Source organism: Mus musculus, chromosome 1 (assembly GCF_000001635.26).
Source record: "Mus musculus strain C57BL/6J chromosome 1, GRCm38.p6 C57BL/6J".
NCBI classification, from domain to species: Eukaryota; Metazoa; Chordata; class Mammalia; order Rodentia; family Muridae; genus Mus; species Mus musculus.
In genome coordinates, this window is record NC_000067.6 from 160,300,009 (window position 1) to 160,324,544 (window position 24,536).

The window sequence follows — 24,536 nt, forward strand, 5'->3', positions numbered from 1 at the left end:
GGGGAGTACATGGTATCTGAAAGTGTGCATGTTTCCTCGTTGGGAAAAACTCAGGGAAAGAGGAAGCTAAGGGCAGGTAATGTTGAGAAAGTGAGAAGGCAGGCCAGGAACCCTCTGCCGAGGCACGGAACACAACACACTGTGTGTGTGCTTGTAGGGATATTACAGGCCAGGTTGAGAAAACGAAAGAAAACAACCAAGAAAGTGGGGTTCAACAAAATGACTCATAGCAGGGGAAGGCTGAAAGAGATTGGTGCTTATATATCAACAACAAGTAACTAAGAACTTAAAAATGTGACAAAGAAGAATTTAAGCATACACAAAATATACAGATCAGTCTACCATACAGCTTCACTACCTATGTTTGGTGTCAGCAATCATCCAATATTTAGTCTCTTATTAGGTGCATGTCTGTCAGTTTCTTCTATGCTGCAGCAGGTGTTAGTATTTTGTTCTTTTGGAATTGGTATTTGCACTCTGTTGTATGGATACACCACTGTGTGTTTAGAAATTGACCACATGATGGATCTTTGCATTGGGTCTAGATTGGAGCTATTGAGAATAATGTTGCTATGTTCAGTCATGCACTCACGGGTTCTATTCTGTATCATCTTTTACCTAAAGATATTGACTCAGTTTCTCTCCAAAAGCACACAGACATGTGAGTCAGAGGCAGCACTGTTATTAAGCATATAACGGAACTACAAATCTCAATGCTGCACAGCAACAGTATTCTGCCCCAGGAATGAGGAATCAGGAGAACTCAGGGACAGAAAGAGAAATAAACTACATAGAAAAAAAAAAGTAATCAGATGTCAGAGATGAAGGATGTCTGCCAACAGGAGAGCAGTGCCAGGCTTGCTGCCTATCTCCAAGTTTGCCCTTGCATTTCAAAAAGGACACACCCTGGCATCCATGCAATAAATTCCATGTCTTGCTTCATATAATACAGAATTCTTCTGTTAGGATCCTCAGAACCTTAACTCGTCAAAATTAGTAAGTCAGATGGGGAGAGATTTGGTTCCCTGGACTAATTTGAAATTGATAAAAGGTGCCAAGATAAGAATATGCTAAATGACAATGAGAATAAAACATGTTCAATAAACAATTTAAGTATGGAAGAATCTTAATTAGCTCTATAATGTTTGATTCTAGTCAATATTCGAAATGTTTATTCAGTGATGGTTTAGAAGTAACTGCATTAATTTTATTATTTCCCTCATCTCTGGCATATGAAATTGCTCTGAAAAAAAAATTTTTTTTGGCTTGCTTGACGCAATTCATGTGCCAAACCACTAACGGGGAAGAATCAGCAGAATGCTTACCCTCCTCTTCCATCTACAGACCAGAGAAACTGTAGTTCCCTGAAAGAGGCCCCTTCCGTTGCTGGTCGAGTACTATTTTAGTAACTGTCAGTTAATATCTATCCAGAGCCAACATAAAATAGCCTATCTTAGAAGGTTAAGTGACTTTTGTTAAAGGTCAAGGTTAACTACTGATCAATCAAGTCTCCTTCAGAGATAGAACGATATTCAATTTCAAGATGTAAGACACAGAAAAGTCAAAATGGGTCATCTTTTCCTTGGTTTATTTTTGATATATGATGTGTGTGTGTGTGTGTGTGTGTGTGTGTGTGTGTGTGTGTTTTACACAAGCTAGGTCACCAGGGAAGAAGAAACCTAAAATGAGAAAATGCCTCCATCAAATTGGTTGGTAGGCAAGTGTGTATAGCATATTCTTGATTAGTGATTGATTTGGGAGGGCCCAGGCTACTGTGGGAACTACTGATTTTGGGCAGGTGGGCCTAGGTGGTATAAGAGAACAAGCTAAAAAAACCATTGAAAGTAAGCCAGTAAGTAAAGTTCCTCCATGGTATTGCTTCAATTATTGCCTGCAGGTTCTTGCCGTGAGTTCCTACCTTGAAATTCCTGAATGGCAGAGTGTTACTGTACACTGAAATAAGCCCTTTTCTCCCCAAGTTGCTTTTTGGTAACTATTTATCACAGCAATAGAAAGCAAGCTAGGACACTATCTAATTTCCTATTCTAACACTATGATCTCGTGGTAATTTCAACATGTTCCAATCAGTTGCTCTTTTCACAAGGAGCAATTATATCATTCTAAGTGTGACTGTACCTATCCACTACAAGAACTAATGGACAAGTGTGGACTACCTTCTGACGCACACTGCCTTAGTCAACTGTCAGGCACTTGCCAGCAATTTTCACCTGCATTTTTCTATTGCTGTTGCATTTTCCTCCCTGGGGCCCTGTGGTCCTTGCCTGCCCACATTTGCCACACTATTGCTTATGCAACTGAGCCTATCTTCTCAGTATAGGGGCTCATACATATTCCCCACTATTGGTCCTTCCAGCCATCCTGAGTTCAAGTGTCAGATCTACACAATCTTCAGGGTGGAATGCTTCCCTTTTCCTGTAGAACTGATGTCCTAATCAAGCAGGGCAACCCAACAGTCCCTTTCTCCTATCATGTGCACCCTCTCCTCTTCTACATCCCCACCACACTTTATCTACTCGGCTCCCTCCTTCCTTTAGACCTCCTTCTGAAGCTCAGAATAGACCCCCTTTCCCAGTAGGGAGGTAACTGGTAAGAGTTCTCACTGTGCTGATACAAGTGCTCTTCTTTGGTCTTTACAGAAATCCAATGAGGATGCTCCTCATTTCTCCAAAGAGGAAACTGAGGCTTAGAGAGATACTGTAATGTCCTGGTAAGTAGCAGATGTAAATCTTGAACTGACCCCCAAGTAACTTTTACATTTTAACTGTGTGCTTGGGCTCTTGTATGAGGGTATGCATGGAGTCCAGAAGTCAACAATTTCAGGTATTGTCCCCAGGAGCTGTCCTTTTGTTTTTTGAGGCAAGGTCTCTCACTGAGGCATGGGGCTTGACAATTAGGCTCTTCTCTTACATAAGATCCTCTTCTCTTCCCCCCTCCTCCCCAGTGCTGGTTGTCACTGTATACCACCACACCTGCCTTATTATATACTTGCTGGGGACTGAACTCAGGGCCTCTGACTTGTAGCCCAAAAGACCATGTAACTTCAAAGGACTCTAACAAAGCCAGGTATGGTGGCTCATAACTGTAATTCCAGCACACAGGAGGTTGAGGAAGGAGGATTGCTGCAAGTTCAAGGCCAACCTAGACAACACAGTGCATCCCAGCTCATCCTGAGCTATAGTATAAGATCCTTTCTTCATCACCATCTTCCTCTTCCAAAATAAAGTGTGCTAAGCAGTCATCAGCCTTTCAGACTTTGCATGCGTTGTCCTTGTTCACAATGGTACTCCCCTTCCTTGCCTAACAAACACCTGACCAGCCTCCAAAGCCAAAGTTACTGTTCTAGCCTTACTGTGGAGGCTCCTTCATCACTGCTCAACAGTGGCCATTATTCTCTAGCCGGTTCTACCTCTAGCATCTAACAGGAGTCTCACAAATACTGACTTGGTCCTTTCTCTTATTAGATTAGGAAAGGGGGCTTTGAAGGGTGGACATTTTATTTGTGCCCAGAATACTGTATTAAAACATTAAAGCAATCTACATATTAGCACTTATTAACATACATCTGAAAGCAATGTTCCTTTCGTGGCCACTTAATAAACTAGAAAGTTGAAATAACCTGAGCAGACTATAAATTGACATTTAACTTGAAATATGTATGCCTGTTAGAGTTTGCATTAGCTATTAGACTTATTCACTGTTTAAACATGAGATCATGCATTTTGAATTTAAATACACATTCAAAGCCTTCCTAGGAATAAAATAAATGTACCAGGTGTGGCTTTCCCTGTCATTTATAGTAGGGAGCTATAAATAGTGGAAGCTGGGCACAGTAGTGGTGCATGCCTGCAGTTCTAGCTACTGAGAAGCTAACTTACTTGAGCTTAAGAGTTCAAGGGCAACCTGGCAATACAGCAAGACTGCATCAAAAAAGAAAAGCCTGCAAAAGAACTGAGAACGGCAGAGGTGGAAGAGGCTGGCCACTCACAGGGAGAGAACCTGGGCAGCCTCAGTCCCTCCAGTGTCCCTGTCAGCATCTCAGCTAAGTAAGCCTTGTATACACACAGGGAAAGTGGTGTTACGGTTTTCTCTCTAAATACAAGGAGGCTAACTTCCATTCTATATGCCAATTTGTTTATATTTTTATTAAAAACAAAAACAAAACAAACATCTGGGCTAGTAAGATGGCTTGGTAGGTGAAGATGCAGGTGCCTGCCACCAACGGACAGTCTGTGTTTATCAGGACCCACATAATGAAAGAAGAAAGCTGACTCCCACCAGTTATCCTCTGGCCGCATGCGCGTGAGTGCTTGTGTGCGTGCGTGTGCACTTGTAAGTAAGAAAAGGTTCAGTGTCCATATCTTAGAATCAGAAGTTTTTACTATTTAATGAATCAACATATTCCTCTTATGGAACAAAACCCTATTATAGAAAACACCCACTCCTATATTAAATATCTAAAGAGGGTCCTTCCTGTAAGTTAGTAAGGGAGTCACCTGCTTCCCAGAGTAGCACTAACTCAAATGAGGAGGAATTTTGCTTTATACTAAAGAAAACCTAAAGTTTTTTGCATATGATTTTGAGGGTTCTTCTCAAACAAAGAAAAAACCTCTCTATTGAATGTAAAACCAAAAGCAAATGGCTCAGTGGGTAAAGGTTCCAGCTTCCACACCTAGTGACCGGAGTGACCGCAGGGCCCACGGGGAAGAGGGAGACCAGTGGCTCCCAAAGTGGACCTCCCCGCTTTACATGCATGCACACACACACACAAATTAAAGTAAATGCGACTTTTGTGTGTCTTCCTTTTGAGGCAGAGTCTCACTGTAGCCCTGCTGGCCTAGAACTCACACTAAAGCCTGCTTCTGCTTCCTCAGTACTGGGACTAAAGTCACATGCAAACAAGCCTGGCTAAAATATAATTTTTATTTAAAAGTTTGCTATCCAAAGAAATATTCTATGCCTTTTATATGGAGCTTTTTGCATCAGCAGTTCTACATCAAATATACATAAATTACTGACAAATGGAGTGATTCTTGGAAAGTGCATTACGAGTCAGTCATGCAGCCAGTCAGTCACACCCCCGTGCTCTCTCTTCTGCATGCCCTCCGCTCCCTCCGAACACACAAATACAATGTCTGTTGTTACTGAGCAGTGAGATGTTCCCTGTGACTGTGCATCTCTTCAGCTCCTCTGTCCTCTCCTTTAAGTATGCTCTGTCATTTCAGTTCAGCTGGCGGCTGGCTGACTGCCTTTGTGCTGTGAGGGACCACAGCCAGAGTGGCTAACAGGATGGTTAGGTACTCCATCACTGCGCTAAGCCACACACACATCTGGGTTCCTTTCTTCTTCCTCTGGTCTAATAACTCCTCTAAATTTTGAAGAGTCAGCTCAGACTCTAAGAGGATCTTGGTGAAACCATCACAAAGAAACAAACACTTCTGAATACTTTGGGTAAGTTCTTATGAGGGACTATTATGAAATTAATAGATATAATGAAACTTAAATGTCTAAAACTTTCTTACCCTGATTCAGCATATATATTTTGATAGGTAATTAACTTCACAAAATATGTTTAATAATAAAAATAGAAACTTTGGGGCTGGAGAAATGGCTAATTGAATAAGGGCATTTCTCATTTTCTCAGAGGACCCAGGCTTGACTGCCATCACCCACGTTAGCTCACATCCATCCGTTCTTCCAGTTGTAAGGGATCCAATGCCCTCTCCTGACCTCCCTGAGAACCAGGTGCATACATGGTATACAGACATACATGCAGACAAAGCATACACACACATAAAATAAAATAAATCAAAAGCAGATTAAAAACATAGAAATTATGTTTATTTTAATAAAACATGTCTTTGGCCAGATGATTCTCTCAATAAACACCTCTAGAAGCATATTATGGTTTTGATTTTGCTTTCATCCACCTACTTATCTATGCTGCATTTAGGAAACATGATAGAAGTGGGGAGTCTAATGAAGCTCTGTGCACTCTTACCTACATGTTATTATCAGCAACTCCAGCTTCCTTCTACAACACCAATCCCTCTACTGGGTCCTCCCGTACTTTTTAGATGATTAACTTATAACTTTTCAATTATGTATGTCTAAGTTACTATTTTAATATGATCATATTGTGGCACAAAATTTTTAAAAATCCATTAATATCATTAAAGAACTAATCAGTGGTCAATTCTCCCTCTTCCCCCATTATCTTACTTTTTTACTTTTATAGTTTACTCAGACCAGCAGCTAAACAATGTTGAAACATTACATCTGGTTGGTGAAACCTACATGTCTCTTTGAATCAATCCAGAATTTGTCCCTTTATCTTTTTCATGGTAATTTACTAGTTTGGAAAAACAAAACAAAAACAACAGCAACAACAACAAACCTGCCACATAGTGATTTTAGTGGTCCTGTGCCTTAACACGGAGAAGTGGGTTTTCACACTCTTGAACTGTCGTGATAAACTTTTCTTTCTTCCTGCTGCTGCAAAGAGCCCTGCTACGCCCAGCGGGCACGGCGGCAACAGTACAGCAGACTTAGGGGAGTGAGCTTCACAGACATGGAACAACAAACATTCTAACAACATAGCTTTCTATCATGCCAGAACACACATGCCAAGACTATAAGAAGGCAGAAAAATAAAAAATGATTTTTTTTAAACAAATATTAAATCACACCTAAAAGTCTCCAAGAAGTTAGTTTGTTCTAGTTCTTCCTGGAGATAATTTAAGATCTGAAAGCTATGTGATTTTTATTTACAAAGCAATTTGATTCAATTTACAAAAGTGACATGGCCCATTGAAAGAAATGCTCTACTTCAAAGAGCCTGAACGGAATGTATGAACCCGTGTCTAGTTTTATAACAGTCACACACAGACACAAAGCAAAGTGGTATTTGGCATTCTAAAACTCTTCTCAACCTCACTACAGAAGCATTTAAAGCATATTACCGACATAGAACAGTGTTTGTTTATTAAACAAACCCACTGAAAGCCTGCAGACCTCGCTGTGGCCTGTAGTGCAGTCAGCAGCAGTGCTTCCGTTTACCTCACAAGAACCTACCCCTCTCTTGCTATGGAAGGTGCCCATTATGTTACAGAAAGAGAAGGCCAGTGTAGTGTGCAAGGTGCCACCTACCATGGACCTGGGCTTGCTGGTGGCCACCAGGCTAGTGAGGAAGTCTTCATCATGCAGCTGGCTGAAAACATGGGCGTCATAGGCTACCATAATGGAGATTTCTTCCATCATCTTGCCAGTTGGCTTCTTCACAGCAGCTGCTGCTGCCCCAGCTCCAGACCAGACTATCCAGGGAAACGGTCTTAGGGCAGCTCAGTGCACACACCCACTTGAGAGCCAGGGGCTGGGTGTCAAAACCCAGCGGGTAAGAGAGGAGGAAAAAAGAAAAGGCAGCTGCTATCACAGACTTGCCTAGTAATTCACCCCCAGTGGAAACCACAAGGTCTCTTATCTCTGCAGGAAGTGTACACCAAAAACACCTGCATTCTCAACCCAGCGCATGAGACCACCAGGCCGGGAATCTTCTTTACACTTCAGAAAATAGAAAGAAGAAGGGTTCCTTACTAGAAATAGCCTATATGAAATTCCTCCCAAACAAAAGTTGATTTATGTTACGTCCTCGGTAACTCAGTTTCAAACAGTTCATCTCTTCATTATTATTCACATGAAGATTCTTCTTGGAAGAAGAGCAATTTTTCTTAAAGCAATCAGTGCTTATTTTTCCTTATTCTTAGAAAATAAAAAGATGATAAGCCATTATTATTTCTCAGAATTTATAGAATTCTTGGTGCAGTTAAAATTTATCTCCTGAAGACGGAAGGGGGAAAAAAAGAATTTCTCTCCCTTCTGAGTAATTCTGTTAAAAAAAAAAAAGTACCAAAATATAAAAATGAAACAATTCATTTGGGGCATCAATACCAGTTGATAATAATTTTCCTTTGTCCCACTAAAAATACAAATATCTGATGTGATTCTGGAGAAACACAAGGGTTTCATTTATAAACTGTTTTTCTCCCTGCTGATAAATATTCTTAGTCCTTTTATATTTAAAGTTAAAAGTTTCTTTTAATTACTCAAACCAGCAGATAGTCACAAACTATCCATCCCTTAGTTCCCACAGGTGGTTTTTGGAGGGCAGCTGGAGATGGTAAGCAGGCTTTATGTTTTCAGAAGGAAAGTTCTCTCAACCACTAAGATAAATCACCCATGCTTATTCCATGCATGACAGTGTAGGCAAAGAAAATGGAAGACAGGAACGTTCCTCCAAAAACATGTTACCTGCTCTTCCTGTGCCTGCCCTGAGTATTACCAGTACAATAGTACTGAGAAGTATTTTCTGTTAGTATTAAACATTAATTTGGTGACATCTGTTAAAGTAAAAAGAAATACCGCTATGTGTTGCCTTTAGGTTTTATCACCAATACCAGGATTATATTATCTATATTCGCTGGCTTGTGAGAGAATGGGTAAACAAACTCAGAATGCAATCTAGGGTCTATTTTCCTAGGTTTTCCTAAAATTCTTCCTATCCCATAGCATGTCTACTTAACTAGTATCACCTTGCGCCATTTAACCGTGACTGGGAGCTCTGCAGTCCTGTAAGCGTTCTGTGGTAAAGTGCCTGCTCACAGAAGGGCAAACACCTCTGCTAGGAAACGGCCAAGTCTAATAGGCTTACTTAAACAGAAAATGCAATATCTTAAATAAATTCTCATGATTAAAACAACTTCAAGCTATGTTTGACCCTTCCGGGAGCCAGTAAAGCATTTTCACTTCATTTTCCCCCACAATGCAGCTTTGTGTTTAGAGAATTACTTTCATTAAGAATTCCTCCGCACATTTATCTTAAAGATGAATAGCCAAGTAAAAATTAAAAGATAATCAGGACTCAAGGCATCATGAATTATCCGGGCAGTCCATACCTTTTGAATTCCTTTCTATCTTTTCAGTAGTATTTTTAAAGATAGCGTGGACCTCGTCATATTTTCATCAGGGCAGCAGACTTGGAGGTTTACCTCGCAGCGTGGCTCTCCAGATGTGAAAGCCAGAGCAACTGCTTCCCCTCTTCCCTTTCTGCAGTGACTCAGTGCTGCCACTCTGATAGCTGAATAGCACCAACAAAGACACCTGTTGTGAAAGGTAACCAAACTACTTCCCGTCATGCCTTTCTTTGTGCTGGCAACCGCCCAGGGGCAAACAGGAATTATAACCTCACTTGAGCAGTCCCCTCTGTGCCCAGCGAGAGCACATTTAGAGAAACAATAGGTAATCTTCTTGGTTAAGAACACTTAAAGCCCAAGGGGGAAAAATAGGACCTGGGGGAACAACAGACCCAGGCACGTTAAAGGTGCTGCACATTCAACTCATAAGGCTTAAGGGATCAGAGAATCTGTGCAAAAATCGATTTATAAGACAACTGAAGATTGTAAAGATAGTTTTAACTTTACACAAAGGGTGGACAAACAGTTCTATAAGCTCCGACCTTCCTTCCTTCCTTCAAGAATCCTCTAATGGTCACAGAGACCAGATACTACTGACGCTTCATTTCTAAATCCAAAATACCTGTCTGTCCACCACAGTGCTTAGATTTTCTTGAGTAACACTGACTAGGATTTCTAAGCCCTTTCTTTGTATTTTTGCCATTCTTAAATACGCCTTAAAATATACATTCTGGATCTTGCTAGGAAATGAAGTTTTTTTTCTTTACATAAACAAAAAAGCATGCTCTTTGAAAACTGATGATCTTAGGAAAAACTTGTTGCTGTACCGATTTTTCTTTTCCAAGACATTTTCTACTGACTCTGAAGCAGTCTGCTAACATTCTCCCCAACTTCAGCAGCTTTTGTTCACTGTCCCGTTTATCACTAGTCTTTCAGTTTCACCAGACAGACACCCTTCTTGTGACTCCCCCACTGTCCACTGGGTGCCTGAAACCCACTGGATCATCTCCCAAGAGTTTCTGCAGTTTTGAACCTCACAGTATGCCACTGACTGGGAGAAATGGCAGTGGGGCAGAGAATTACCTAGGACCAAAGATGCAAACGCTGAGGACACCACCACTTAGTGGATCAACGGGCAGCAGAAAGCAAAGCAGTCCTGGTAAACACAGGTCCCCAGTTCAAACAGGATCCAGCCAGCTGTCTACCTGCAGAGCGACTCCCTTAAACTTAGGTTCCCGTTTCCTCTTGTCACGTAAATTGAGAGGGAGACTGGATCAGTGGTTTCCCCAGCATGCAGGAAAAGCAAAAGCAATGTGTCTAGTTTCCATCCACTAAATGGGCTAAATGGGGGATTTCAAAGAGAGAAAGCCTTTTAAGTCTCTATCAGAGTAAAGTGCAAGGGGTAACATGAAATGTAGGTATTAAGAACTCCCCAGAGTTGCTAAGTGTTTCGATAAATTCAGTCTACTTTGATAGACAACTGGAGATTTTCAATAACAAGTCTTTATACCAAGAAAAAGGGATTCAAAGAAAAAGCAATTCTGACATGTTCAGAGCCTTTCTGCTTACAATCAGAGTAACTAAAATATAACTTGAGAGTTTTCCAGATGTGGTAATAGTTTAAGATTTAATCACCGAACCTTTTAAAATTAACACACAAAAACAATGGTTTTCATTCTGGCCTGTGATACAAATGCCACTGTGCCTTGTTCTTAATCACACCCCTCCTGCCCTGCCAGGCACACCCTCCCTGCCTGGCTCTGCTGGTCTCTTTTCTTCCTGCCACTTGCTAATGTCACACTATCCCATTACTGTTTTTTTTTCCCTCTTTCCTTCCTTCTCCCTTAAAACCGTCCTCTTCCCACGGTTCGTTTTCTACTTTCATAATCATTCACCCTCATGTATGTACAGATGTTTCTACATGGCACATATGTGTATAAACATAGATTTGAATCCGGAGCAGTGTCCTGCCATGTTTTTAAATGCTGTTTTAAGAAGGTGAACTGAGGGGTAATTTGCTCTGGAGGCTGTTGTCCCCCAAGTCATCTTTCTAAAACTATACTTTTAAAAGAAAACCACATTTGTTTCTCACTAAATATGTTTGAGTTGAATACCACATCCTAGCCTTCCAAGAACATCAATTCTGAGATGTCATAGTTAGAAACAGGAATAGCCAACATGAAGCTTAGGGAAAGCATAAATATGATGACCTTTTCCTACTCCGAGCTCCCTCATACATAGCACAGCAAGGGTTCTATTGTGAAAACATAACTTTGTCATCCACCAGGAAGCAAATGCATTAAGAAACTGATCCTGCTTCCAAAAAAAATTTCTCTCACCTCATGAGGGTGCCTGCAAAGACTCTCCTGTCTCCAGCTCTACCTGTTGAACATGCTCATCGTGACTGCCATAAAATCAGGTCAGATGGAGAGGAGAACAGAATAGCCCTGACAGAAATACAGCCCAGAGGACCGAGGGCCGAGTATACATATACATGGGGCTGAGTGAACCCCAGAGAAAACTGCTGCTTCTGCTTTGTGACTCTCACCCCCACCTTCGAGGGCACCCTCATACTTGGTTTTAAGTGCTCAGGACTTCATGTTAAGGGATCCCGAAACCATGAAATGCCACAGGGTTTGTATAGAAAGATAGGTAAGATAGTGAGCTCTCTCACTAATTACCAAACCCCAGTTCTTCTATCTATACTCAGGAGTGCACATTACAAAATCCAAGCTCTGCAAGACCAAAACAACGTGAATGAGAAACCCTAGAGAAAAACAAGAAAGCTTTCTAGAGTGCTAACCATTTCAGTCCCTGACACTGAGTGGAGAACTGCTAAGACAAAAGTTAGAGAAACCTTCGTTCTCTTTGAAATTAGACAGAGATAAGGAAAGCAAACCATTACTCTAGTGTTGAATTCCAGCCTTTCAGCTCATTATCTTCCCTATCTTTGTGAGCAAATGCTAAGCAAATCCAAAACCTCAGCAAACACAAAACACCAACCCCAAGGCACTAAGTAAGAAAAGAAACCCAGGAGGACATAAATACCTGTGGGACAGGCTCGCTGGGTCACCTCCTGCCTCATTTGCATCTTACCACAGAGAAAGGGTGAGGCTGAGTCCAGAGGAGGAAAGAATGTCCCTAACCAACGACCCAGCTTCCCTTCTTAATTAAAACACTAAAATCCAGAGCAAACTTAGCCAAATTAAACTTGCCCTAATCAGCAACAAATGTGCTAAGAGCCTTACACATTCACTGATATTTGCTGTCATTCTGAAGGGAGACTATTTTAGACCCACCAGAGATAGCCCTTTGAGCAGACTGCAACTGAATTCTTACAAGTGACTTTACCTTAATTTCTACAGCATTCTGTGATTTACTATGCTTTCCCAGTAGCCAAAACAAGCACAAAACAAGTTAGGCACTGCAGCCATGTTTCCCCACAAGATTCTGATTGGTTGATCTAGGGAACATAGGGCCTTGTTCAGGTGCTTACTGGTCCCAGGCTCTCTCAGCCTGTAGATCTTCCTTCTTAAAGCAAAAGCAAAAACAACTTATAAAGAATCAGTAGCATTGCTAAAGATAGTAACAGTGAATTGTGTTCAATAGAGATTAAAGCGATCTCATTTGTGGTAATTATGTGTGCTGGCTAGTTTTTGTTGTTGTTGTTGTTTTGGGTTTTGTTGTTGTTGTCAACTGGATACAAGTTAGAGTCATCTGAGAAGAGAGAACCTCAGAAGACAGAATGCCCAGCACAAGATTGGCTTGAGTGCAAAGCCCGCTGGTCATTTTCCTGATTAATGATTAATGTAAGAGGACCCAGCCCATGTAATGTAAGTGGCAGATGCCACTGGGTTATATGAGAAAAAAGGCTAAGCATGCCATTAGGGAGTCATGGAAGCAGCACTCCTCCATGGCCTCTGCTTCAGTTCCTGGTTCCAGGTTCCCACCTGAATCCCTTCCCTGACTTCCCGCGGTAATGGAGTGTGACTCCAGTGTAAGTTGAAATAAACCCTTTTTCCCCAAGTTGCTTTTGGTCGTTGTGATTTATCACAGAAACAGAAATTGTAGCTAACAATATACAATAAAGTAAAATACCCCGGAATAAAGTTAATCAAAGAAGTGAAAGAGCTCTATAGTGAAAACTCTGCAACACTGACAAAAAAATTGAAGACATATAGCTCTCTTAGGCTAGAAGGATGGATGCTGTTAAATGTTCATACTACTCAGTTCTGCACATGTAATTTCATAATCTCTATGAAGATATAAGTGGCATTCTATAAAGCACTAGACAAAAACAATTCTAGATTTATTTTGTTCTGTGTTTGTGTTTCTCTTTGTAGCCCTATTCATCCTGAAACTTGATCTGAAGACCACTGGCCTCGAACTCAGAGATTCACCTGTGTCTGCCTCCTGAATGTTGAGATTAAAGCCACCACTGACAGGCTTTTGTTTCTGATTTTTGTTTTTCTAGATTTATGTGTGTGTGTGTGTGTGTGTGTGTGTGTGCTATTCACACCCTGAATAGCAAAAGTAATTTTGAGCAAAAAGAGCAAACTGGGATGCTTACAGCAACACTATTCACAAGTGCCAAGAATGGAATCAACCTAAATGTCCATCAACTGATGAGTGACTACAGAAAATATGGAACACAGGCACAATGGGATGTTAACCAGCCATAAAAAGAAATAATCTGTTACTTGTGAGCACAAAGCAGGTACAGGATATCACTAGGCTAAATAAATAAGCCAGGCACAGAAAGACAGAGTACCATATGGAATCTATAAAATCTGATCTAACAGAAGCTGAGAGTAGAGTGGTGGTTCCTAGGGCCCGAAGCAGTGAGTGGAGAGGGGCTGGAAAAAGCTGCTCAATGGGCACTAATTACAGTAAAGGAGGCTCAGAGGTCCTGGGTGCATCTACACAATACAGTGACAACAGATACTATGTACTACATATTTTAAAAAGCTAGAATAAAGATTTCATATATTATCAGCATAAAGAAGCAATAATGGCGACTGGAGAGATGGCTCAGCAGTTACCACTGGCTGCTCCCCCGGAGAACCCGGGTTCAATTTCTAGCATCCTCATAGAGGTTCACAACTATCTGTAACTCTAGTTCCTGGGGATCCAAAGCCCTTTCTTGGCCTCTGTGGGTACAGAATGAAGGTGGTGTACGAATACAGACAGGCAAATAAAAATGAGAGTAAATACAATTTAAAAATAGAGTAAATTTTTTAAAAAATGATAAATATGTATTTCAACTGACCTAAAAATTATGCAATGTAGCTGGCCTTGGTGGAACACATCTTTAATCCTAGCACTCAGGATGCAGAGGAAGGTGGACCTCTATGAGTTCAAGACCTATTCACTATGTAGTCAGCATAGTGAGTTCCAGGCCAGCTGCATCTGGAACCACAGAAGGACCAGCCATAGTAGGACCATCTTAAAAACATCATGTAATGTATACGTGTATCAAAACACATGATACCTATTAATACAATAAATGTAATCTTTAGATATTAATTTTTAAAATTAAGCAAAGAAAAACATCCAAGAAGACAAAGGGTATTGTATATCAATTCTATCCCAGTTCTCCTTTAGAAATGTACTCTTTGTAGCCTCTGCTGCATTTGAGAGCGTTCTAACAACCGACACAGATGAACCCTGTTAGCAATGACTGAGACAGGTAAGAGGTGGTGGAAGGGAACTCTGCAGAGGGAATCAGTCTCTCGTTCCTTATCTTCTCTAGATTCCTGACTACAAGGCTAACAATTTAATCAATTACTTTTTATTAAATTGAGCAATTGTGACAAGAACAGGGAACAAAGAGAGCATCTGCTGAATAATGATATTCATCTGTTATAACCTGATCAACAAAACACCATTACTATGGGCTCTCATGTGGAAATACATCATTCTTCTTTATAATTGTATTGTAATATGGCCTTCCACTGCTCATTTGTACCTCAGTCAGGAAAACATCTTGGGAGATAGTTTAGAGTCAGAGCTTATCCTAAAGCTTGGCACTGAAGAACAAAACTCACTCACTCCTTTTCAAAGGCGACAAGGAGTTTGGGTTAGGGGTGCCTGAATGAGAGGGAGAAATAAAACATGGTTAACTGTGGGCCTGGGGAACTCCAGTGACATGACTCCTGCTCACGGTCACACAATACCCGAGGCTGCTCTCATTACCCTCATTGTAAGAGGCTACCTGACCTAAGAGTTCAAGCAGTTTCAAGTGTGACTAGAAATGCTCAGGGTTTTTTCTACCTCTGTCAGCTTCATCACAAGTGCAAGACAGAAGCAAGGTTCATTCAATTTAGATTTGGATTTTGTTTGTTTGTTGGTTTGGTTTGGTTTGGTTTGGTTTGGTTTGGTTTGGTTTGGTTTGGTTTGGTTTGTGAGACAGGGTCTCACTATGTAGCCTTGGCCTGGAACTTGCTCTAACAGATCATCCGCAGGCTTCCTCCACTGCCTCCACAGTGCTGGCATTACAGGCACGCATCACCATGCCAAGTTGTTTGTCTTTTTTATTGTTGTTATTACTATTAGATTGCTCCTTAAAAAACAGACAGTTTTTGAGTGTGATTTGTGTATGTGTGTGTGTTGCCTGCATGTATATCTATATATCACATGCATGCCTAGTGCCTAAGAGACACAAAGAGGGTGGCAGATTCCCTGAAACTGGAATTACAGAGTTATGAGTTGCCATGTTGGTACTGGGAATCAAACCCAGATCAGCTGGAAGAACGGCCAGTGCTCTTAACTACAGAGCCATTTCTCCATCCCCTACTTTTTTTTTTTCAATTCACTTACAATTTATCAAAGATATGTTCCTTTTATTTGATGTTCAAGTCCTTTGTCTGCATATCTGCACATGCATTACATGTGTGCTTGGTACCAGAAGAGGTCAGAAGATAGCACTGGATCCCCTGGAACTGGAGTTACGGATGGTCATAAACCACCATCTGGGTGCTGGTAACTGAACCTGGGTCCTCTGAAAGAACAACAAGTGCATTTAACTGACGAACCATCTCTCCATCCCCTCAATTCACTTTTCAATAGTCAATATTATTTTGATTTTACTATATCATTATATACTTAAAATGTTAACTGAAAACACAAGTGTCCAATATTATTTATATGGCATTGCCAAGAATAAAGAAAAAGAAGACTGCAGGCAAGTCATGCATTTCCCCTCCAGTTACTGATGAACAGTACACGCCAACAGTCTGCTACAGCAGAAAGAACCAGGAGTGAGGTGGATGGAAGTTAAAAGCAGCTCTGTGGTTTAGTCAGTCAACTGCCTAATGGGCTAAGAAAATTTTTAAAAAGTATTTTAAAGATTTATTTTAAAGTATTATTTATATGTTTGTGTTGTGCCTACCTAAGTTCATGTGTACTGCACGTATGCGAGTACCTAAACAAGCCAGAAGAGGGCACTAGTTCCCCAGTGACAGGAGTTACAGATGGTTGTGTGCACTCTTAGGGTGCTAAGATAACTTCTGAGCCATCTCCAGTTCAGATATTTTAAATTTTATGTGTATGAATATTTTGCCAACATATATGTAGTGCACCACATGTGTGCCTTGTGATACCTGCAGAGGGTATTAGATTCCCCTGGAATGGAAGTTAGAGACAGTTGTGAGCATCCATGTAGGTGCTGGGAACCGAACCCCATCTCTGCAAGAACAGCCTGTGCTCTCAACTGCTGAAGCCTCTCCCAACTGCAGGCTTTAAACAACAGTCCTAACAGCTGTGCAAAGCCAAGAACACTTTACCCACTGAAGGACAACTTAGGTTTAAGTTAATTTTGTTTTGTTTTGTTTAAGATTTATTTATTTTATGTATGAGTATACTGTAGCTGTCTTGAGACATACCAGAAGAGGGCTTTGGATCCCATTTACAGATGGTTGTGAGCCACCATGTGGTTACTGGGAATTGAATTTAGGACTTCAGGAACAGCAGTCAGTGCTCTTAACTGCTGAGCCATCTCTCTAGTCCCCTGTTTAAGTTAAAGTTAAAACATTTTTTCTTTTCTTTTTCTCCTTCTTCTTCCTTCCTTCCCTTCCTTCCTTCCTTCCTTCCTTCCTTCCTTCCTTCCTTCCTTCCTTCCTTCCTTCCTTCCTCTCTCTCTCTCTCTTTCTCTCTCTCTCTCTCTTTCTTTAATGAGAGTCTCATTTAGCCTAGGCTGGCCTTGAACTCACTCACTTCAATATGTATCCAAGGTTGGTTGGCTCTCTTACTTTACCTCCCAAGTACTGGGATTATGACATGTGCAGTGACATCCAATGCTGGAACATATACAGATGATATAGGGGGTGATATACAGATGAGAAAAGGAGAGTTACATTTTCCAAGGTTAGTAGGTAACATGTCTATTTACCTTTTAACCAATAAATTTCTGTCCATGTCTTTTAAACATAAATATCCCCTAAAAGATGATTTTTGCTTGAGACTCTTAGGTAAATATGCATTTTCCTTTTCATTCTTTTTGCAGGGTTGGGTATCAAACCCAAGACTTCATGCATACTAGGGAAACATTCTATCACTGAGCCAAACTCCTAGCTCATGAATTGCATTTCTATCAGATTAACATTTTAGAAATATGTCTTTAAACTTTTAAACTTAACTCTCACTATCCTACATTGTTCTTTTATGCGGGGATGACATAAATGAGATATGTACACAGTTTTATAGTTTTAAAGACTGCAGTTTATAAATGAGCCCTATATTAGCTAATTGTAGATAAATCTATTAACGGGAGCTACCAATAGTTTAATATTGTTTTAAAAAGCACATACTTCTTTGTGTTAGGATAATGACTTGCTGAAGACATTCCATCAGAAGGAAAAGCCCACCTCTGGTATGTGTTGAGGGAAATTAACTACCATGGAAAATGCTACCCCAGGAGCTTGTCCTACTAAAGAAAATAAGCTACAAATACCCGAGTCAGCTTTGTAAAATACAATTGTGAAGCAGCCATTTTGTGAAAAGCTTCATTACAAGTCAAAAATTCTCTTTGCAAACACACAGGTCTTCTTTGTGGAGACCCCCTTAGTACTAGAGATTGCCTGTGATGTGTTTAAGGTTTCTACACCAGCCATTTTTAACTTCACAGGACGCAAAGGGAGCAGCGAGCAAACTTGATGAGATTTTGCTTTTACTGCAGGACACTTGAATAGTATCACAATGAGGAAACCAGACATAAGATTAGGTAATGCTCTGTAGGAAATAGTGGGAGGAGCTGACCCTCAGACAGGTAAACACATCCTGGCTCCTCAAAGCAGTACCAGCCCCGCCTCCTCCTAAGGTCTGAACACTAAGATACTTCTGCTGAATCAAATGCCCGTCCCTCTCCGCTCCCCCTCAAAAAACTGACAAGAAGCAGCAATTACTTTAATTTAGTCACCGATTCTCTCTCCTAATACCTTACTATTAGGTCTTCTGACCTCAAGCAGCTTAGCATTTGAAAGCAAAACTCCAGAATCCTATTTCCAAGAACTAGTGTTCCCTTTGTCAGCGCACTGTCACTGGCAGGCTACACTGGTAGGGAAGAAGGAAAGCAAGGCTGGAGGTGTGGCTCGGCTTGATTTTGATAAAAATAATATCCCTATAAATTAACTACTAATAAAGGCAGAAATCAGAAGAAATTAAAAACAAAACAAATTCCTCCTGGTTTTGATGATTAATGCTTAATAAATATATAAATTTCAAATAAGGAATTCTTCCAGGATTTTACCAATGGTACAGATCTATTGGGTTTTCTTGTTTGGTTGGTTGGTTGGTTGGTTGGTTGGTTTTTCAAGACAGGGTTTCTCTGTAGTCCTGGCTGTCCTGGAACTCACTTTGTAGACCAGGCTGGCCTCGAACTCAGAAGTCCAACTGCCTCTGCCTCCCGAGTGCTGGGATTAAAGGCATGCGCTACTACGCCCGGCTCTATTGGTTATTTTGGTGGTCGGAAAGCAACATTCCCTTCTAGATGGCTAAAGTGCATCAAATACCAGGTATTATCAGGCTTCCCCAAAAGACAAACTGAATGAAAAAGTGAGGAATGGCAGAAAGGAACAAGCATTAACTTAGAAATGAGGCTGTACGTTCCATGGCTTTAGCTACAGTGTCTACATATAAGGCTTCCTGTTGGTAGCAAATTAGATGGTTCCTCAGCAAATGGAGGCTGTACTTTTATTGAAATGGTGATAGCACTTGTATTCTCAAAAGCCTGAATAGGTTGAATACCTCACACTAACTCAGACTAAGATACTCTAATTACTACTACTGACCATGATCTCCATGGGTACCCTTCTCTAAGAGTACTCTCCTCAAACTTATCAGTTTCAATGTATGCTACACCCTAAGTTTGTACTTAAAAATACTGGGAGCCGGGCGTGGTGGTGCACGCCTTTAATCCCAGCACTCGGGAGGCAGAGGCAGGCGGACTTCTGAGTTCGAGGCCAGCCTGGTCTACAGAGTGAGTTCCAGGACAGCCAGGGCTACACAGAGAAACCCTGTCTCGAAAAACAAAAACAAAAACAAAAACAAAAACAAAAACAAAAACAAAAACAAAACAAATTGGGGCTATAGAGATGGCTCAACAGTTAAGCACCCTGGCAGCTCTTTCAGGGCACTCAGGTTTGATCCCCAGTACCCACATGGTGACTCACAACTGTCTACACCTCCAATCACAGGATATGTGACATTCTCTCCTGGCCTTTTTGGGAACCAAACATGCATGTGGTGTACAGAAATACATACAGGCAAACCCCCATTGTGTAATTGTGTAAAATTAATTAATTAATTAATTAATTAATTAATTAATAGTATTATTGTCAATGACGATGCAGCTATAGCACCATAATGCATCACAGAAACTACTGTAGTTTTGGTCTTTGATAAAAGCACAAAGCATACACATGGGAGAGGGCAGTCTATTCTAATACATCCAGGAACAACTGGGCATGCATGCACAAGAGTAAATGTAGATTCTCATAGCATCATAAAAATTAATTTGAGGTGATAGAGAGATGGCTCACTGGTCAAGACTACTTGGTGCTTTTGCACAGAACTGGGTTCAGTTCCCAGCACGCTCATGGTACCTCATACTGTTTGTAACAGTTCCAGGGAATGACACCCTCTTGTGAACTCCCTGGGCACTAGACATATGCATGGTATACACGCAAAATACTCATATACATAAAATAAAATAATCTAAAATAATTAGTTTAAAATGGATTAAAGGTTGAGGCCAGCCTGGTGTACAGAGTGAGTTCCAGGACAGCCAGGGCTACAGAGAAACCCTGTCTCGAAAAAATAAAAACAAAAACAAAAAAGTGGATTAAAGTAAGGATTTCGTATCGTGAAGTTTATGACAGAAGACATTGGATGAAGTTCTTTACACTGGTGCTATCCCTTGTTTTGAACAAGACAATACAAAGTAGACAATTTTTTTTGACAATTTTTTAAAAATGGGACTACACCCAACTAGAAAGCTTCTACACAGCAGGAGAAATAATTAACAAGATGAAAAGAAATAAGAGAATGGAACAAGTATTTTTAAATCATGTGTCTAATGATAGGTTATTAATCAAAATATATCAGAAATGTACATAATTCAATAGCAAACAAGCACCCAAATGGAGTGATTCAACTGGAGAAATGGCAGGGAACTTTCCCAAACAACAGTGAATCACCAGAGAAACGGAAGTCAAAACCAACAACTACTGTTTTTAGGACAGCTACTGTCAAAAAGGCAAAAAATGCCTAGGGCATCTCCCAATATTCAGAGACAGAGACAGAAGTTCTATAAGTTCCAGGCCAGTCAAAGCTACATAGGGAGTTTCATAAAACAACAACAACAACAAAAAAGAAGAAGTGTTGGTGAGGGTGTGGAGAAAATAGAACCTTACATTGTTAGGATGTAAATCTGCACAATCATCAAGGTTCCTCAAAAAAGTTATTAAGAGAAAAGTTCTTTGGTTTACAATCACATCACTGAGAGAGTCAGCATTTGTATTTGGTGAGGTTTTTGTTGCTGGGCTTTTGGTTTTTTTGTTTTTTGTTGTTGTTTTTGTTTTTTCAAGACAGGCCTTTTCTGGCCATCCACCCCTGGCTGTCTGGGAACTCAACTCTGTAGACCAGGCTGGCCTAAAACTCAGAAATCCTCCTGGCTCTGCCTCCCAAGTGCTGGGATTAAAGGTGTGTGCCACCACTGCCCAGCTTTTGTTGCTGTTTTAAGTGTTGTCTGGCCTTCAGCTTACAATCCTCCTGCCTCAGCTTCCAGATACTATAATTGCAGGCATGTGCCACTATGCCTAGCTATTTCACTTTTTATTATTGTATTCGAAACCATATGTATATGGAACCAGGTAACAATTCCCAACCCCTTTATTCACTAAATGATTTCCTCCTTGTGTTCCCCCAAATCCTACCTACACAGTGGAGACTGAGCCCAGGTTGCTATAATAGACAAGTATTGAGCATTGAGCTTCATCCTCAAACTGTTGTTGTTGTTTTATTTTAAGACACGGTATAACTAAGTTGCCCAAGTTGGGGTTGCAGGTAAAGACAATCAGGGCCAGTTTTCCTAAAATACTTTTAAAGTCTACTTTGAATAGAACTTAATGGAGAAACTAGATGAAGCCAGCTTTTACAAATAATCTTTTCTTTTCTTTTTTCTTTTTCTTTCTTCTTTCTTTTCTTTTTTCTCTTCTCTTCTCTTCTTTCTCTCTTTCTTTCTCTCTTTCTTTTCTTCTTTGAAACAGGGCAGCATTGACTAGCCTAGAACTTACTATGTAGACTAGGCTGGACTTGAACTGACAGATATCTGCCTCCTCAGTACTGGGATTAAAGGAACATTCCACCATGCCCTGTGAACTCAGTATCTTGAAAGGATAGCCACACTTCCATGTTCATTGAAGCATTATTCACAATAACCAAGAATCAACTTAAGTGCCAGTTAATGGGTGGCTACATGCAGGATATGTGGTATACAAGAATGCGTGTGTGTGTGTGTGTGTGTGTGATTCATATATATATATATATATATATATATATATATATATATATACTTATACATATAAGTTGGGTATGTGTATACTAGCATTCACATATCTATGTATATATAGCATATTTATATGCTTAAACATGTTAGTTGGCTATTCATTAAAAAGAAAAACTCTGCCATTTGAAAGAAACTAGATGACCCTGGAGGACATTATGCTAGATGAAATAAGCTACCACAATGAAAAGATACTGTCTGATATCAATTATATGTATAATGTAAGAATATCAATCTCACAGAAGGCTGGTTGCCAGACTTTGAGGGTAGAGAGCAATGGGAAGATATTGGTCTAAGGGCACAAACTCTCAGTTATAACACAGTCTGTTCCCACATCCCAAGTACTAAGATTGCAGGCATGTGCCATGATGCCCTGTCTGAATGGTTAGATTTTGAGGATGAAAAGTACAGTATGGTGATTATCACTGGAACCATGTTGTCTACTGAAATTGTTAGAGAGTAGATAGTTCTACCATGTACACATATGTATGTTCATGTGTGTGTTTGTGTGTGAATAGAGGTACAACCACAGTGCATGTGAAGAACAAAAACAACCCTGGGTGTGAGTCTGCTTTCCCCTCAGTGAGATCTATTGATCAGTGCGGTGTGCACAAGGCCTGTGAGCTCCAGGATTCTCCTGTCGTTACCTTCCGTCTGTCCACAGACACACTGGTATTACAGTGCTGTGGGGTGGCTTTATGTAGTAACCCAGAGGACCTGAACTCAGGTCCTCATGCTTATGTGGCCCAGTGAGCTACCTCCCCAGACTTCCTTTCCTGTTTTGTTTTGTTTTGTTTTGTTTTGTTTTGTTTTGTTTTGTTTTGTTTTGTTTTTATTTGAGATGGCATCTTGCTATGGACCCACCCCCATAAAATTGCCATAAATTTCTGTATGCCAGGTTGTCTGGCCTTCAGCTTACAATCCTCCTGCCTCAGCTTCCAGATACTATAATTGCAGGCATGTGCCACTATGCCTAGCTATTTCACTTTTTATTATTGTATTCGAAACCATATGTATATGGAACCAGGTAACAATTCCCAATCCCTTTATTCACTAAATGATTTCCTCCTTGTGTTCCCCCAAATCCTACCTACACAGTGGAGACTGAGCCCAGGTTGCTATAATAGACAAGTATTGAGCATTGAGCTTCATCCTCAAACTGTTGTTGTTGTTTTATTTTAAGACACGGTATAACTAAGTTGCCCAAGTTGGGGTTGCAGGTAAAGACAATCAGGCCAGTTTTCCTAAAATACTTTTAAAGTCTACTTTGAATAGAACTTAATGGAGAAACTAGATGAAGCCAGCTTTTACAAATAATCACAGGGAAACATATTAGTGACGAATATCATAATGGGAGAGAAAGAAGTGTTTTGTTTCTGGGATGTAATTGGCCTTGAATTCTGTAATCAATATGCCATGTGACATACTTTATTTTAAGACAGCAGCATGGGAGAGAAGCCAAATCTACTTAAACTTCTTTTACAGCATTTTAAATCACACTGCTAAGAATTGCTATTTATGAAAGAATTATTCAAACTGTGTGTATGGTGCTGGGAATCAAACTTGGTGCTAGACACTTGCTAGGCTACTGCTCATACAGAATGAAGTCAGCAGCCATACTCAAATTATTCAAACTGAACTCCTTAGATGGGGCACTTGTTATCAGATAGTGGGTGGCTGGGTGCTTTTCTTTTTTATAGTAATAACAGTAATAATAATGCCTCTGACAAAACCCAATTTTGTTGTGAAGGTCCGATTGTCTGGGTTAAGAATAAAAGAGTCAACAAGCAATACATAATGATATACATGCAGGTTCAAGATTTTAATGGCCCGTAGTTTTACAACCTATTATAATTTTTATCAATGGGCTATAGCAATAGTATAAATTTTATATATATAATGAAAACACGTGCATTTGTCTACACACAGAGAGAGAGAGAGAGAGAGAGAAAATAGAGAGAGAGAGAGAAAATCCAACACCTTTAAAAAATACAACCTTCAGAATCATGTGTTTTCAAAGCACTTTGACTTGAACCTTTCTTTTAAAAACATTATGCCATTTAAATTTTCTTTCCCAAGAGTTTTTGTCTTTAGCGGGTACAGAAAGCAAGGCTGAAAAGGCAGAATTCAGGAATCTAAGAAATGACAGATTTGGACCCAGGTGGTATAAGGGCTGGGCGAGCCTTCTGGGTCCTCTAACTCAGCTGCTTTAATACCACAGTTCCCAAACCACAGAGCTTCACAGTGGTCAACTTCAGATGAAAACCAGCCTTGGTGGTCCTTAAGGCCCCAAGGAAAGCTAAAAACATGGCTTGCTTTTGGCCTGTCTATAGGACAGTTACTCTTAATGTTGTTCCTACAGTTACTCTATATAGGATGGCTGGAAGTTGTCTCATATGGGTGCTGGGAACTGAATTGGGGTCTCCTGAAAGAACAGCAAGTGTGCTTAAGCAGTGAGCCATCTCTCTAGGCAGGAGCCTTCATTTTTA

General features: G+C 40.4%; 1 protein-coding gene across 11 annotated transcripts in view; it reads right to left on the reverse strand.

Moving 5' to 3' along the window:
• Rabgap1l (RAB GTPase activating protein 1-like) overlaps positions 1–24,536 on the reverse strand; it is a 574,303-nt gene that overhangs the window by 80,835 nt on the left and 468,932 nt on the right. For 2 of the 11 annotated variants that reach the window (XM_006496881.4, XM_030254804.1), the window contains exons 1-2: positions 8,970–19,542; positions 7,168–7,903 (exon numbers count right to left, since the gene is read on the reverse strand). The exons of 7 other annotated variants lie outside the window; for them this stretch is intronic. In XM_006496881.4, the coding sequence (XP_006496944.1) occupies positions 7,168–7,278 (111 nt within the window). In that variant the 5' untranslated portion in view covers positions 7,279–7,903; positions 8,970–19,542. Of the gene's footprint in view, positions 1–7,167; positions 19,798–24,536 lie in introns of those variants that run through there. 2 more of the 11 variants (XM_030254802.1, XM_006496883.4) reach the window with 2 other exon arrangements.